At 39.1% G+C, this 13,475-nt stretch overlaps 1 protein-coding gene across 1 annotated transcript in view; it reads left to right on the top strand.

The window, feature by feature from the left end:
• Window positions 1-13,475, top strand: part of col27a1b (collagen, type XXVII, alpha 1b) — a 65,430-nt gene that overhangs the window by 13,933 nt on the left and 38,022 nt on the right. The window contains exons 4-8 of the mRNA XM_013913365.1: window positions 3,054-3,107; window positions 5,243-5,296; window positions 5,402-5,455; window positions 10,502-10,546; window positions 13,324-13,377. Of these exons, the coding sequence (XP_013768819.1) occupies window positions 3,054-3,107; window positions 5,243-5,296; window positions 5,402-5,455; window positions 10,502-10,546; window positions 13,324-13,377 (261 nt within the window). The remainder of the gene's footprint in view (window positions 1-3,053; window positions 3,108-5,242; window positions 5,297-5,401; window positions 5,456-10,501; window positions 10,547-13,323; window positions 13,378-13,475) is intronic.

Below are 13,475 nucleotides of genomic sequence, written 5' to 3'. Positions count from 1 at the left end.
CCAAACGGCTACACGCATGACCTGCAGAAAGCTAACAAGTGGACTCTGATCTAGTAAATCCGTTATAAACATTTGGATTAAAACTGACGTTTGCTGTATTTTATATTTGGTGTTCATTTCCATGTAATTCAAAACATAGTTGCTTTTTTTGGCCCCATTTTGTGCCCATTTGTCAAAAAAGTTTAAACTTAAAACAACAATGTTTAGTAGAAAAACGAATGACTCAGTGTGGAAACAAGGCCAAGTGTGACTGGGAAGCCTAGTGACTTTGTTTTGGTTGAATTCAAACTCACCAGAGCAGAATCCAATTTAAACGAATGAGTCTCTACACTGTGTACGGCTAAATTTACAGAATTATCATACAGTTGCCACAGTTAGTCCATTTTTCAAGAATTTTCTGTCTGAAACATTTTCATCACTAATTCAAGAGTTATATCTTTCATGCAAGAGATATTTGGAAAAGGCAGGATGTAAGCAACTGCAGATTCAGTTGGCTGTATAAGATGCTGGTCACCTATGGGAAATTAAAAGGCATGGGGAAATAGAGAGTGTGTAAGAGCATTTTCTCAAGTTAAACGAGCAATCCAATCTTTTGCAGATCAAATTTCACCTTCTTTCTGGTCAGATATAAACCAAATGTTCCAGGGAGACACAATATTAAAGAAGCTGCTCTGCTATTGCAGAAAATATGTGAACAGTGTAGCATTTCCGGGAAAGTGTAGTTCTTTTCCCCATCATAAACTTTACAACGTTTGGAATATCCCTGCACTATTAAGGCTTTACCTCTCTGACATCGAGGTGCCATGTCTGACCGAGCAGACAGTCTCACCGCTGCTACCACCTTAAAGCACCTCTTGACACGTGAAAACATCCATGTTCCTTGACACAGCCGTAAACCTGGCAGGGTGCCGAAGATCACCTGGCACTGAATGTGAGGCTTGAGAGAAGATCAAAGAGGGCTTTGTGCAAACAAACTGACCTGCCAGCGTATAATCAGTATGCAATGCTGGCTTATTGTGAAACTGAGAATATTTGCACAATTGCCTGAAGAATGCTTGATACATTCTGACACAAATTGCAGGGTCAGCAATGGAACTGATTAATTCAATTCAATTCAATTTTATTTATATAGCGCCAAATCACAACAAAATCGACTATGATTATGCAGGGTACATGCTCCGTATGTAGCCATGACTAAGAGCTAGATTACATTTGCTATTTTTCACACATTCAAGTTAAGAGACATTGACATTCTGAACAGTTTGTTGATCACCAATGAAATGATCCTGCACATCAACAGAAACACTGACCATATGCCAGTGTCACATCAAGAGAATTCAGTCCTAACCACAGACATGTCAAGAAAATGCCAACTCCACACAGACAGGCTCAGTCGGTCACCATTGTTTTCTATGTGAAACAAGAACCCTGTTTGATGATTGCAAATTAAGTTGTTGGGGCCAGATTAGTCATTGCACAACACCAGCTGTACTGATGACCGTGCCACTGATCTTGGGGAAACAATTAGTGCTCAGTTAGGACCCGAGCTCATAACTCAATAAAATTAATAAGCTAAGATCTTTTAATGTACATTATATTGCATAAGCATCATATAAAAGCTAGTAATTCCGTCCCTGTGCTCCAGAGAAGGCGTTAGCAGGTCTGTTCTGGGTTAATGGCCTATAAAACTGCAGCACTCCACGCGCCACTCCTGTAAAAACCTTGCCCCACATCATAAACCTGGTCACAGTGCTGGCACATAGGTACCCTTCATCTGCAGACCTCAGGTGTGTTTGTGTGCTTCTATATCTTATTAGTATTCATTATCTTGCGGTTATGTGCTGGTGGTCTCTAAATGACCACTTGTCAGGGCTCATTTTAATAATTAATAATGTGAAGGCACTTTGACAAATGTATGCATTCTGCTTATTATTCTTTTCCCTGCTGGGATATCACCCAAACAGCTTGTCATCATTATTAGGCCTCCTTACCTTATGTACTGTGAGAATGTAATTTGTAATACATTATCCTGACCTCTCTTTTTCTCAGTTTCTCTTTCGTCCTTGCTTCCTATCTGAAGCTAATGACTTCCATACGTTTTCATATTGAGCTGAAAGGCAGAATGGTCTGACTAGAAGAGGAGGAGGAAATCTGTAGATGAGCTTCTGTTAAGTGTCTCCATATGTCCAGCAGCAAGCGTCTGCTTGGGGAGAGGTCTGGCCAGTTTGAGGGGAACTGTCCAGGCTGTGGACTCTCCACAGTGTGATAATACAGCACGATAAATAACAGAGACAGAAACTGGCTGGATCACCCAACCGTACACTTACACCTTTTGGCCCCTGTCTATTTTACTCAGAGTAATTCAATCCCTCACTTTCACCTCCAGCTTGGGGGGGGGGGATGTGTCTCTTCACAACTCATGGAAACTCTTTGCAACTCAAAGAACTGGTTGAAGTTACAGTAGCTTCCCGTTCAGGGCCTTTTCAACATGTTTCATTGCTTTCAACTTTGCTGGAGAAGATTTTCCAATGCTCAGCATTTCATCCCCACCGCACAAGGTGTGGTGCAGATGAACTGAAGACTCTTCACTTGAAAGCCTCAGGAAGTCGTGGCTTTAATTTTCCAAACATTCTCTTTTTGCAGACTGCTTGAATTTTTAATAAGTTCAACTTGAAAAATAAAACTTGTATCCTCGTTCTTTTTTCCTTTACCATCCCCTGCTTTGTAGGAGATGGCGCATTTGATAAAATATTTGGCAGAGATAGGTCTTAATACTCCTACAGTTTGTGGCACAAAGTTACCACGCAATATGATGTGGGACTGCAGAAAAGAGCGGAAAAGTGTAAAGGTGAGGAAAATCACAATCATATCTGGACAAGCAGGCACAGGGCACCCATACTCAAACAGAGAGGACCTCATGTCTCACAACACATTGAAATTGTGAACTGCACATCTGTGAATAGCACACATGTAGGACTTCTTTCTTTTGCTGCTTCTTTAATGACTATATTTCCTCTGTGTCATCTTTCATCACACGAATCTCTGATTTTTAGGGTCCTCCTGGCCCCCATGGAAATCCGGGTCGTCCTGGACTGCCTGGAATGAAGGTACATCTACATTTTAAATAGTAGTGACTGCCATGACTTATGCTAGAAGATTATTCATGTTAGTCTATCTAATAAAACAACATTAAAAGAGTAAGACTTTTTTATTTAATTCCTCTGCTCTGGGTGTCATGTTTCCATCCACCACATTGAACATTGGCACTGTTGTTTCATTTTTATACAAGCTACACTTTTGGCACCAACAATTACATTGTTAATAGCTAATAAACAATATTGGACTAAAATAGAAGGTTTTACAAAAAAATTATATTTACAACTATTGAAGTGTACCGTGCTATATTAGTCGGATGAGAAACTTGAGTGTTTTTGAGTATTTGGTGTGACCATCAGTTGGCCTTGCTAGCGCTGAATAAAGTATAATTATCCTTCGGCAAAACTGTAACGAGAACCCCTCAGGGATACAAGTACTTGCAGTCAGGCAGGATAGTATAATATAACTGGAATGAAATGAATGGCAAAACTTTTTATGTGGCATAAAACATTTCCTTCATTCTCCATATTCTAACTGAGGACATTTCTTTCTTTTTTTTCCTAGTCATCCAATGCTTGTTTGGGATTTTACTTAGTTTGCATGTCGGAGGTCAGATCCTTTTGGCTCCTTCTACCACTTTGAAAAGCCATTTGTTTCCCTTCAAAAGAGAACAGCAGTTTTAAGTTTCTCTGTCTCAATCATTTGCATGTACTTGACACCAGCCTGCTCTTCAGCTGATTTCAATTGTCAGGCTGCTATCATAAAAGGATCTCCTTGTTTGACTTTGTTGGAATAAAACGGAAATTGCCCATACTTCATGTCCGTACCTAATCCATTTGAATGCATCCAATTACAGCGTTTTCCAAAACTCATATCTTGGTTTGGCCTGCTATAACTGTGAGAAAAAAAGTCCTATTATATTTTTGTTAGGTCTTATTTAGTAAATATGCGTTATCTGGAACAGAAAACCTGAGCTGGCTCATTTTGACTCATTTGCACATAACCGTCAAACTGCAGACTGTCTGATTTGGCCCCGTTCGCTGCACGCTATGCTGTTTTTTTGTTTGTTTGTATATTTAGATGTAATTATGATAAATTGAATCAAAAATATTTTCACTTACTCGCTACTGTAAGTACCTGAACATTAGGCTTAAAAAATGAAAAGGAAGGAGTAGAAAATGGATAAATCAGCAGAAGGTAAAAGTGCTTATTAAGGTCTTGAGCTTGCAGAAGTTATTAACTAATTCCACATCTTTTTCCAACCCTTAAACCCTTCAGATAATCTAGTTCAAGGAGAGTGAAAAGACAGTGTTTGTATATGCGTGGTGCTCCCTGCACTATAAAGAAATCAGTCTGGAGAAACTGCAAGAGGTTATTCAGTGCCAAGTGGTAACTGACACAAACATGCAAGTTTAAATGGGCCGATATGCTGTGAAGGGGGGAATTATCCAGTACAAAAATGAAAAGTGTTCTTTTAAAACTATGCATGACTTTCCATCTATGCTCATATGCTAATGTGCTGTTGCTATTTGCTATAAGAAGTTTACTTTCTTTGAAAACAGGCTTTGGTTGCAAGCTGCAATGTGCGTCATAAAAGCGGATGATTTATTTCCACACTTTCCACACTTGGAGTCAAATGTAATGTGTTACAGCATTTTCAATCACCTCGTTGATTATAGCTGTACTGTTTGGGTGCTTTATCACATCACCTGATTACCACTATGATAACCACTAACACAGGAAATGCTATACTGTGCTTCCACTTGGACATGGTTGCACAAATTACATGGCAGTTCTTTCACTATTAAAATTGAACACTGAATGCTGACCCAGGCTGCACTGACAGGATTCCCACTGCCCGAAAAGGGAGAAGAATGTACACAGTCACTCCCCATTGCTTCTCCCTAGCTTGATGTAAACTGAGTCACAGGAGGGCATAAATGGACTGCACAGTTGCGTAAATACAACCACCAATAAGTTTAATGAACTTGTTACTCTTTGATTATATAAACCAAAAAATAAAATTCAAAGTTCTCTGCACCTTGTGAGGATCAGTGTTGAAATTTGTGCAATAAAAAGCTCTGGCAGACTAGAACATTTTGTACTCGTCATGAAAAATTAATGCTTTCTCTTTTTTATGTTCTAGGGACAAAAAGGAGATCCTGGACTGTCCCCTGGTCAATCCCCAAAAGGACAAAAAGTATACACATTATCACATTTCCTTCCTTAAATCTGTTGGATTATCCGCAGACATAGGCATGTAAATATGTCGATAAACTGAATGTGTCCTCATTTGCCATTTTAGGGAGAGTCTGGTGTCACGGGCCCCCCTGGGCTGCCTGGCCAAGACGGACGAAAGGTAAAACGGCTGCTTTGGCTCACAAACTGAAACTGTGTATGTATTTGTTTGTAAATCTGCCAGGAAGTAATTAATTGCCATCACAGTTTGCTGATTCTCTTCCATGAAAGTTCAAATTCTTGGTTTCTGTCCATTCTTTCTCCTTTCTGACAGTGTTTTCACACATAAATCAGACACATCAAGAATGAAGGACTGACTCAGTCCTGTATAACGAGGATCCGTAAATCAAATGAACGCTCTTTAGCTCTCTTGCCTTTGAAGGTGGAATCTGTCGGTCTGTGTGGGGCTTTCAGCCAAACATGAATGTTTGAGTTCTTGTTTGGAAAACAGCCTAACATAATGCAGAAGTCAAGGAGCACACCTGTGTTCTAGCTCCCCACTGGTTTGGAAAATGAAATATTTGAATACCAGGCCTGTTACATCATCTGTGTCGCAGGCCTAAAATATAATGAAGGCATCTGAGGGGAAAATAAAGATTGCCGGGTGAAAAGTTTTACATGGTTTCCTCGGTTGTTATGTCATTCACTCTGGAGAGCAGTACTTCTAAAAAAGTAGGACAACTTATGAATGTGGGTTAGCGCTGTGATCTGGTCTTGTTCGCAATCAGCATTATTTAACGTTCTTTGGATACCACTGCGCTGGGTTATCCTGACAGAGAGTGACGGTTAGCAGAGTGTTTTCTCAGTGGCCTTGTTCATTTTATCTTTGGCCTTTTCCCAAGCCCCTCACAGTAATTGCACATCTCAAGTGGTCTGGCACTTGTCTGGATTTCTTACTATGCACAGTGTACAAATAAAATGGTAAATCTGATCGTACTTTTGCATAGAATTTGTTTTACAATAATAGTTTTACATAACTGCAGCACTGTAGAAATGAAGCCTGTCTACGCGACTTCTAGCTAAGTCTTTTCATTGAGTTTCTTAATATTAAGAAAAACGTAGAATGTCACTAGCCTCGCTCTTTAATGATTAAAGAGCCTGAAATCTTTGGAAATGTGTCAATGAGAAATGTTGATTAGGTTTGGAGGTTGTCCTTGCCAGGGTTTCACCTAATTCTTCATTCCTAACAACAGCAGCTAATGTTAGAAAAATGTTTACTTGCCTTCTGCAGCTATGGCTCATTCCAGTAACCAGCAGACCTCACAGACACTTCTTCCCTCTAATTTCCAAAGCTTCCTCCAGATTCAGTAAGAATAAATCTCAGAAACACTGTAGGACCCACAGACTGAAATCCAGATGTATTATATTCATATGGAATTTTTCAATGAGGTGACCTGCACTGCCTACTTAGCAGCAGTGAATCTAAATAAAGAATTGAATTAATATGGTGTTGAAATAGTTTGAAGTGTTTACAGGTTACACACAGCTTTCAGTCTGGATAAAATGAGACAGAAGAAAGGAAACTTGGCAGAGAGCGTTAGAGATGAGTTACCCGATGGGCTGCTGCAGCAGTAAACAAAGTCATAAAAGCTTATGGAAGAAAATCCACAGACAAAGCTTCTTTTAAATTGCACTTGACAGTATATGATCACACTGCTCCTCTTGTGGGCAGCTCTCAAATTTATACTCTGGTGAAGATAGAAAGAAGTAAAAGCTACATCGGTACAGTAAAAGGTCAGAGAAAGGTCAGGAATCGGATGCCTGAAGAATGCTAATTAAAAATGGCTGTTACACAATCTGAGAAACCCCTTATAAGCAACTTTTGTTCTCATTGAGACGCATGCACATACACACAGCCGTGTTCTCACTTGGGACCCAATAATATGAGTGCAATAATGCTTTGGCGGGAGCGCCAGCAGTTTGTTATGCAATCAGACAGGGCTGACTGTGAAAAACCATCTGGTGTGCTCAGTTTCCCTCAATTCAGTTTAGTAGTGGGGAAGGCTCCAACTGGAAAAAAAGGAAGGCCTCTCCTCGTATTCTGAGTCATGGAACATGGAGTCATGGGAAAAGCTGATATTCTTTCAGCTGAGTTATGGTAATTGTGGATCTTTGGTAGGCTGAAAGCAGCATCCTTGCGGAGGTTAAATAGCTGTAACAGATCCTCTGTTCTTGTTCTGGTTATAAGGTCAGGTGAGATTCCGGTAACACAAGTTCACGTTAAACTTAAAAGGCCCGTGTCTGTGCAAGAAACTGCTGACAGCCCGAAAAAGTATTAAAATGCAGTTTGTATCCAGCTAATAAAAACAAAGCAATCAGCTTGGCTCCCCTGAAAGCCACGAGACACCTCATTGCTTGCAGCTGTTCTTGACTTAGACTTTTTTTTTGATTGTACTAAGTAAGGCAAAACTCCCTATAGTGCACTTTTGTATTACAATTACGCTGAAATTCCATCACCTGCCTCTGATGAACCTCGAGGGTTGTTCCTTTGTCTGTCTAACCAGCCTGCAAAGCTATGACCTGTCACCGCTTCATGGACGGTTTTCGCTGAGTCCCTTGGCTTTCTGCCAGAAACAGCCTTTCTCGCTGTGGGAAATGTGTAAAGATGTAATGGGAAGGTTGCCTGGGAGTCAATCAGTGGTTTGCGCTGTAAAATAAGAAGAGACTCATGCATGTGTGTGTCAAACCAAAACTCTGCAAAGAGTACTACCGGTTCTGAACCTGTGTTCCATTTACACAGCCAGCTCTGGTGATGGCACACTGCAACAACACTCAAACTTTTTATTAGGTGTGCACTCCTCCACATTTTTTTACTTCCTGCTCTGCAGCTCCGTATAAAAATATTCTCTTACCTTTATTTGCTGATTTGTCCAAGAAAGAAGCCCAAGGCTTGCTAGGTGGGATTAGGTTTTTTGTTATAATAAAATTAAAAATCTATGGAAAGAACAATGTATTTTTTGTCTGCCAAGTACAATCTGTTACTTATTCTTCACGCAGCGGAGACGGTGCTGCTGCTTCGCTTCGCCTGTTGGCTGTAGGGTTGATCTGGTGTGAGTTACACTAATTAAAACTGTTTGCTCTTCATGAACAAGAAGAACTAATGAAGATAATGATACCTTGCCATCTTTTTTTCTCGCACAATGGATTCTGCCATTTTGTGTCACACAATGGATTTACAGAGCCGTGAAAGTGGTCCAATTTTTGTTTAGCCCACATACGACACGCATGCACAGATTTCTTTTCCCTATTTTTACTGTACTCGGCTGTATTGGCTGTGCTGGAAAGCCCAGACACATTCTTTTGTTCTTTTGTGGCTGCATTGCTTTGGCTCCAGCAGGAGACTCATCTACCCTCGAAAATCCTATCAATTATTTCCATCTCTCAGCACTGTGTGGCTTGTCTGCAGATAAATAGACAAATAATCAGGAGTTTCACAAAACGTGAATATAACAGTGTCTGAGAGAATTACTGTGGCCGATCGGCTGACATCTGGCTTTGATCTGTGCAGAAAATATGAATCTCAGAAAGACAGTTGTCCTTGAAAGCGTGCTTATTTCTTTGTGAGGACCTTTTGAACTAAGACACAATCACAGAGTGTTGGTAAAAGTCAGCTCATGAATGTTCATGAACCAAACTTCAATGAATGCATTACTTTGTCTGCTTGTTTAAAGGATGAGTTCTTACGCCACGATGACATAATAAACTTTAGTTTTGTTTAATTGGTTTGTGGGATAGCTCACATTTCTAAGATGTTGCACAAGGCTTTTCTTTTTTTTTTCTTTCTTTTTTTATCAGTTCAAGATGTCAACCTGCCAGCCCGATTTTACTTATCGGCTCTGTGGCTGTCAGTCTCAATCTTTCTCAGACTTTCAACCCAGACTCATGCTGTCCATTAATACTTACTATGTTTGGACAGCCAATCATTACGGGAAAAAAAAACAGCCAACCAAACAAATAATTTAAAAAAAAAAACACACTTTACTTTAAATTCTAATGAAGACTCTTTCTCCAAAAACACAGAAGACAGAAGAAAACAGAATGTCAGCTCAAAAAAGTCAAATTACAACTTTAAAATGTGCCCAGCTGCATTATTTTTTTATCGAGTGGCATTTTCCTTCACCGAGCCAGCATGAACTAAGTAAAGAAACCTTTAAAGTTGACCCTTTACATCGATACTACGATATACCTCAGAGGATGTTTGTGTAAGGAGAATTTTGATGTCCCTTTTTACACTCTGGTGTTTGGTTCGGGAGTGCTTTGCATTGATCTCTTGATGTCGACTTTATTTACTGTACACACAGTTACTAATTTTTTCAGCCTCTGTCTGACTGTGGTTTATTTGTGCTGCTGCTGTCAGGCCAAAACAGCTTGTGGCTAATGACTTTACACTTCAGATAATCAACTTTTTCTCCCCCCAGAGATGACTTCATGTCTTTATTTATTGCCGTAGATCTTGACTGTGAAAAGATTAATACATTTTGTAGCCAGCTGGCAAGCTCATTTGAGATCACGGGGCATGAAGGTGACCATTAATTACCCTTTTGGGTTTTACGCATTACTGCCTAATTGGTTTATTGGTTTAATTAATGCAAGATGATACTGAATTGTTTTGTCAGGGTGCGGCGGTGGCAATGATTAGACTAACCCAAAGCCAAGTAGCTGTGCCACAACAATAAATAAAATGTCATTGTTCTTGTGTAGAAATGGTAAAGAAATGCCTTATTCAGGGTTCACCAGGCAGTACCGCTGATAAGTGGTTTATTAGTTTCACATTTATTACGTTTGCTTGTGCTGTGGAGCCTTTTAAGCTAAGCCTTCCAGGTTTTTATGAAGTCATTTTATTGAACTTTTTTATAGGAAAACAAAGTCAAATTTTCTCTAAGGCAGCTGGAAACTACTAGCATAATTTAAACCCCTGCAATCTTAACTGAGGCACTCTTGAACGCAAGGTGATAAAAAGAAAAGAAAAAATTAATTGAATTTGACGAGTGACCATTTAACTTTTTTCCCTTCCAAGATAAACCGTCTTTTTGCTCCAAGGCACTTAACACTGAACTTCCTTGTGGAATTGTGACTGGAATATTATATGGCACAATCATTTTACTTAGTATTAATTATTAGTATTAACTTTTAACTTGTTGCTTTTTTTGTGTTTTTTTGTCAACAGGGACAAAAAGGATATCCTGGTCCTGCTGGTCTCCCGGGTGAACCTGTGAGTATTTTTTACAGGAGCATGGTAACAGTTTAATGTCATGAACTGAGAAAAGGTTCGGTTTTCTTAGCCGTCACGCAGTGTTTACATGGAGGAGCCCGTTTGATCCTTCAGAATGAAACAGGCGCCTCGTTTGATCATAGTGTCAATATCCAAATAAAGGAGATGGTGTCTGTTATTGTGATGTGAAAAAAGAAAGATTTTCACAGGACAGCATAGCATCCTGTGAAAAACTAAATACAAACCATGACCCAGTAGCTTGTAGAAGCACCTTTAGCTGCAATATTTTGAAGCAATGATCTTCTATATCACTTAATCAGTCACTTATTTTCTTGTGGAGGAATTTTGGCCAAGCTTGGCTGTCAGATAGCTGTCTCAGTTTTGACTCATGAATGTTTTGGTATACAGAGGAGTTCATAGTTGACTTAAACACTGCAAAGCGCCCAGGTCCTGTGGCTGTAAAACAGAACCAAACCATTACTCCTCCTCCACTATGTTTGACAGCTGGGGTGAGGCATTTGTGCTTTTACTGTGTTTGATTTTCACCATATATGACGCTCTGCATTGACACATCTCCACTTTGGTTTCGTCTGCCTAAGTCTTTGTTCTAGACGTCTTGATTTAGATTTGACATTGCATTTTTGTGATCTTTTATATCACTTTTGTAAAAAATATGCTTTTATTAAAATATATAATTTTCTAGTAGGGATGTACTGTACTTATTTTTTTTTTATAGAGGTCCATAGAGCCTGTTAAAGGGAGACACAGAGGCTTAACCTATTAACTTAGTACTGGTTTAAATTCAAAGTCAATTTTTTCAAATATTGATTTTAGTTAAACTGATATATAAATATTTTTCAGAGCCTAGTCCGTTTACTTTTATACTTGTGACATTTATCATAGCATTTCTATAATATATTTTTTGTCATGTATAATATAAAAAATGTTTCTGTCTGATGGCTGCAGCGTGTGTTAGCTGTTTGTCACAGTATGTTTACTTACCAAGTAAAAGAGCCAAGAGTTTACAGAGTCAGTTCCCATAACGCTTAAGCATTTCTTTCCATTTATAGTAACAAAACAGGAGAAAGGGAGAGTGACAGAGGAAAAATACTAGTAAAAGAGGCACACCCGGGTTCATTAAAAAAAAGTGATTATGTCTTTACACATGGTGACTAGAGATGTTAGATATTAGTCATTTGGGAATCTTGGCGGGAAAATAGTGGGAGTTTTTTGGCAGAGGTGCAAGTAGGCTAAATAGTTTGAAGACTCTAGATCATTCCCCTCCCTAGTCCTTTCCCATCTTCATGAATCTAAAACCTGTGAAATATCTCTTAGAATATTGCATCGTGTCACAATAAAGGAGAAAAAGGTTTAAAGTTCATTTTTTTTCGAGCACTTTTTCAGATAATGTAAACTGTGTCAAACGTTAAGCTGATAGTGAAATAGTTAACTATATATTTTTCTTAAAACACTTATAAATTATATGTTTTCATAAATGCAACACATGAATGTGTTTACATGCATATTTTTATTAGCTAGAAACTGCTTATTGACTTATTACTTCCACCTGGAGGTTAACTAAGTGTGGACAATGGGAAGAGTGAGGATTGTAAGAACGAAATATTTTTTTATGTATTGCCCTCTGGAGTTAAGAATGTGTGTAACATCACTTCTATGGCTGTGTACATGTGCTGTGTGTGTGTGTGTGTGCAATATTTGTAAATAAATTGTAATTAAATATGCCATTTGATAAAGCTTAGTAATTGTGGAAAAATGTCTTGCTCTTCCTTAGCTCAACACTTATTATTTTATCTTAACCCTCTGTTGTGCAATATTTCTTACTTACCAATGGTGTCTGCTTTATTTTGCACCTGCACAGTCTAATGCAAACCAATTAACGGTTATGCTTTAAAGGGCACCTTTTGAATCTCTATAATGCACTTTTTGCAGTTTCTGCCATCGAGGAGTTAATTATAGCTTTAGCTCTGATGTTCTGGTTAGTGGTGGCATTTTACTGGACTGCAGTATATTCTAGAGTGTGTGTAATATTAAGGGGGGCTGCAACAATGACTGCTGTTTCTCTGATTATGGTTTTTAATGACATTATCCTTCTAGCCTGTCTTAACATATTAATCCAGTTTTCCCAGGAATCTGAAAATGCAGAAACCTCAGTTTTAAATGAATATAGTGTATGAAGGGCCTGTAATTTGCATTCCTTCATTAAGTAATTTAGTAATTTTCTTTTCCCATATTTACAGAATTAAATGTCTCTGATTGATGCATTTCATTTGGTCTCACCACAATGAAGGGATGACGCATGCATTATACAGTGTGTCGATAAGGATAAACATACCAATGCAGAGCTGTGCTCACAGTAGTCTTAACAGCATGCAAGCTTGACCACATTATAAAAGCACTTACTGTTGGATTAATTGAGTGGTTAGAGTGGCAATGTCTGTAGTGGCGCCTCTTTCCTTAGGCAACTCGACTAAACAATAGGACTCTATTGAAAAGCTTGGAGGTTTTGAATTCCTCTATAGGACCAACTGACTGTTGTTTATTACGGCATAAATATGTCTGCTTACAGTTTTAATTACTCTGTTTCCTAAGTTTCTAGGACGGCAATCAGCGAGGCTGCAGCAGAAATCATTTGTGCACAAAAGAGGCCCTTATTCTAGGAATATTTCCTTTCCTCATCCTCTTTTCCTTCCTTTTCCTGCTTTTTAGTCTCTCGCATTCTTCTAGCACGTATTTCTCTACTGTCTCTGTCTCCACAGGGTGAGCGGGGAGATGATGGAAGCCCTGGGGCAAAAGGCTATCCTGGCAGGCAGGTGCAGTAAATCTAGAGTTGTGGCACTGGTTGAGCAGGGATACACACACACACACACACACACACACACACACACACACACACACACACACACACACA

The sequence above is a fragment of the Pundamilia nyererei genome, unplaced genomic scaffold (assembly GCF_000239375.1).
Source record: "Pundamilia nyererei isolate P.nyererei 1_Seehausen unplaced genomic scaffold, PunNye1.0 scaffold00127, whole genome shotgun sequence".
Taxonomy (NCBI): Eukaryota; Metazoa; Chordata; class Actinopteri; order Cichliformes; family Cichlidae; genus Pundamilia; species Pundamilia nyererei.
Note: the sequence above shows the minus strand (reverse complement) of the source record. Positions and strands in the feature narration are given on the sequence as shown.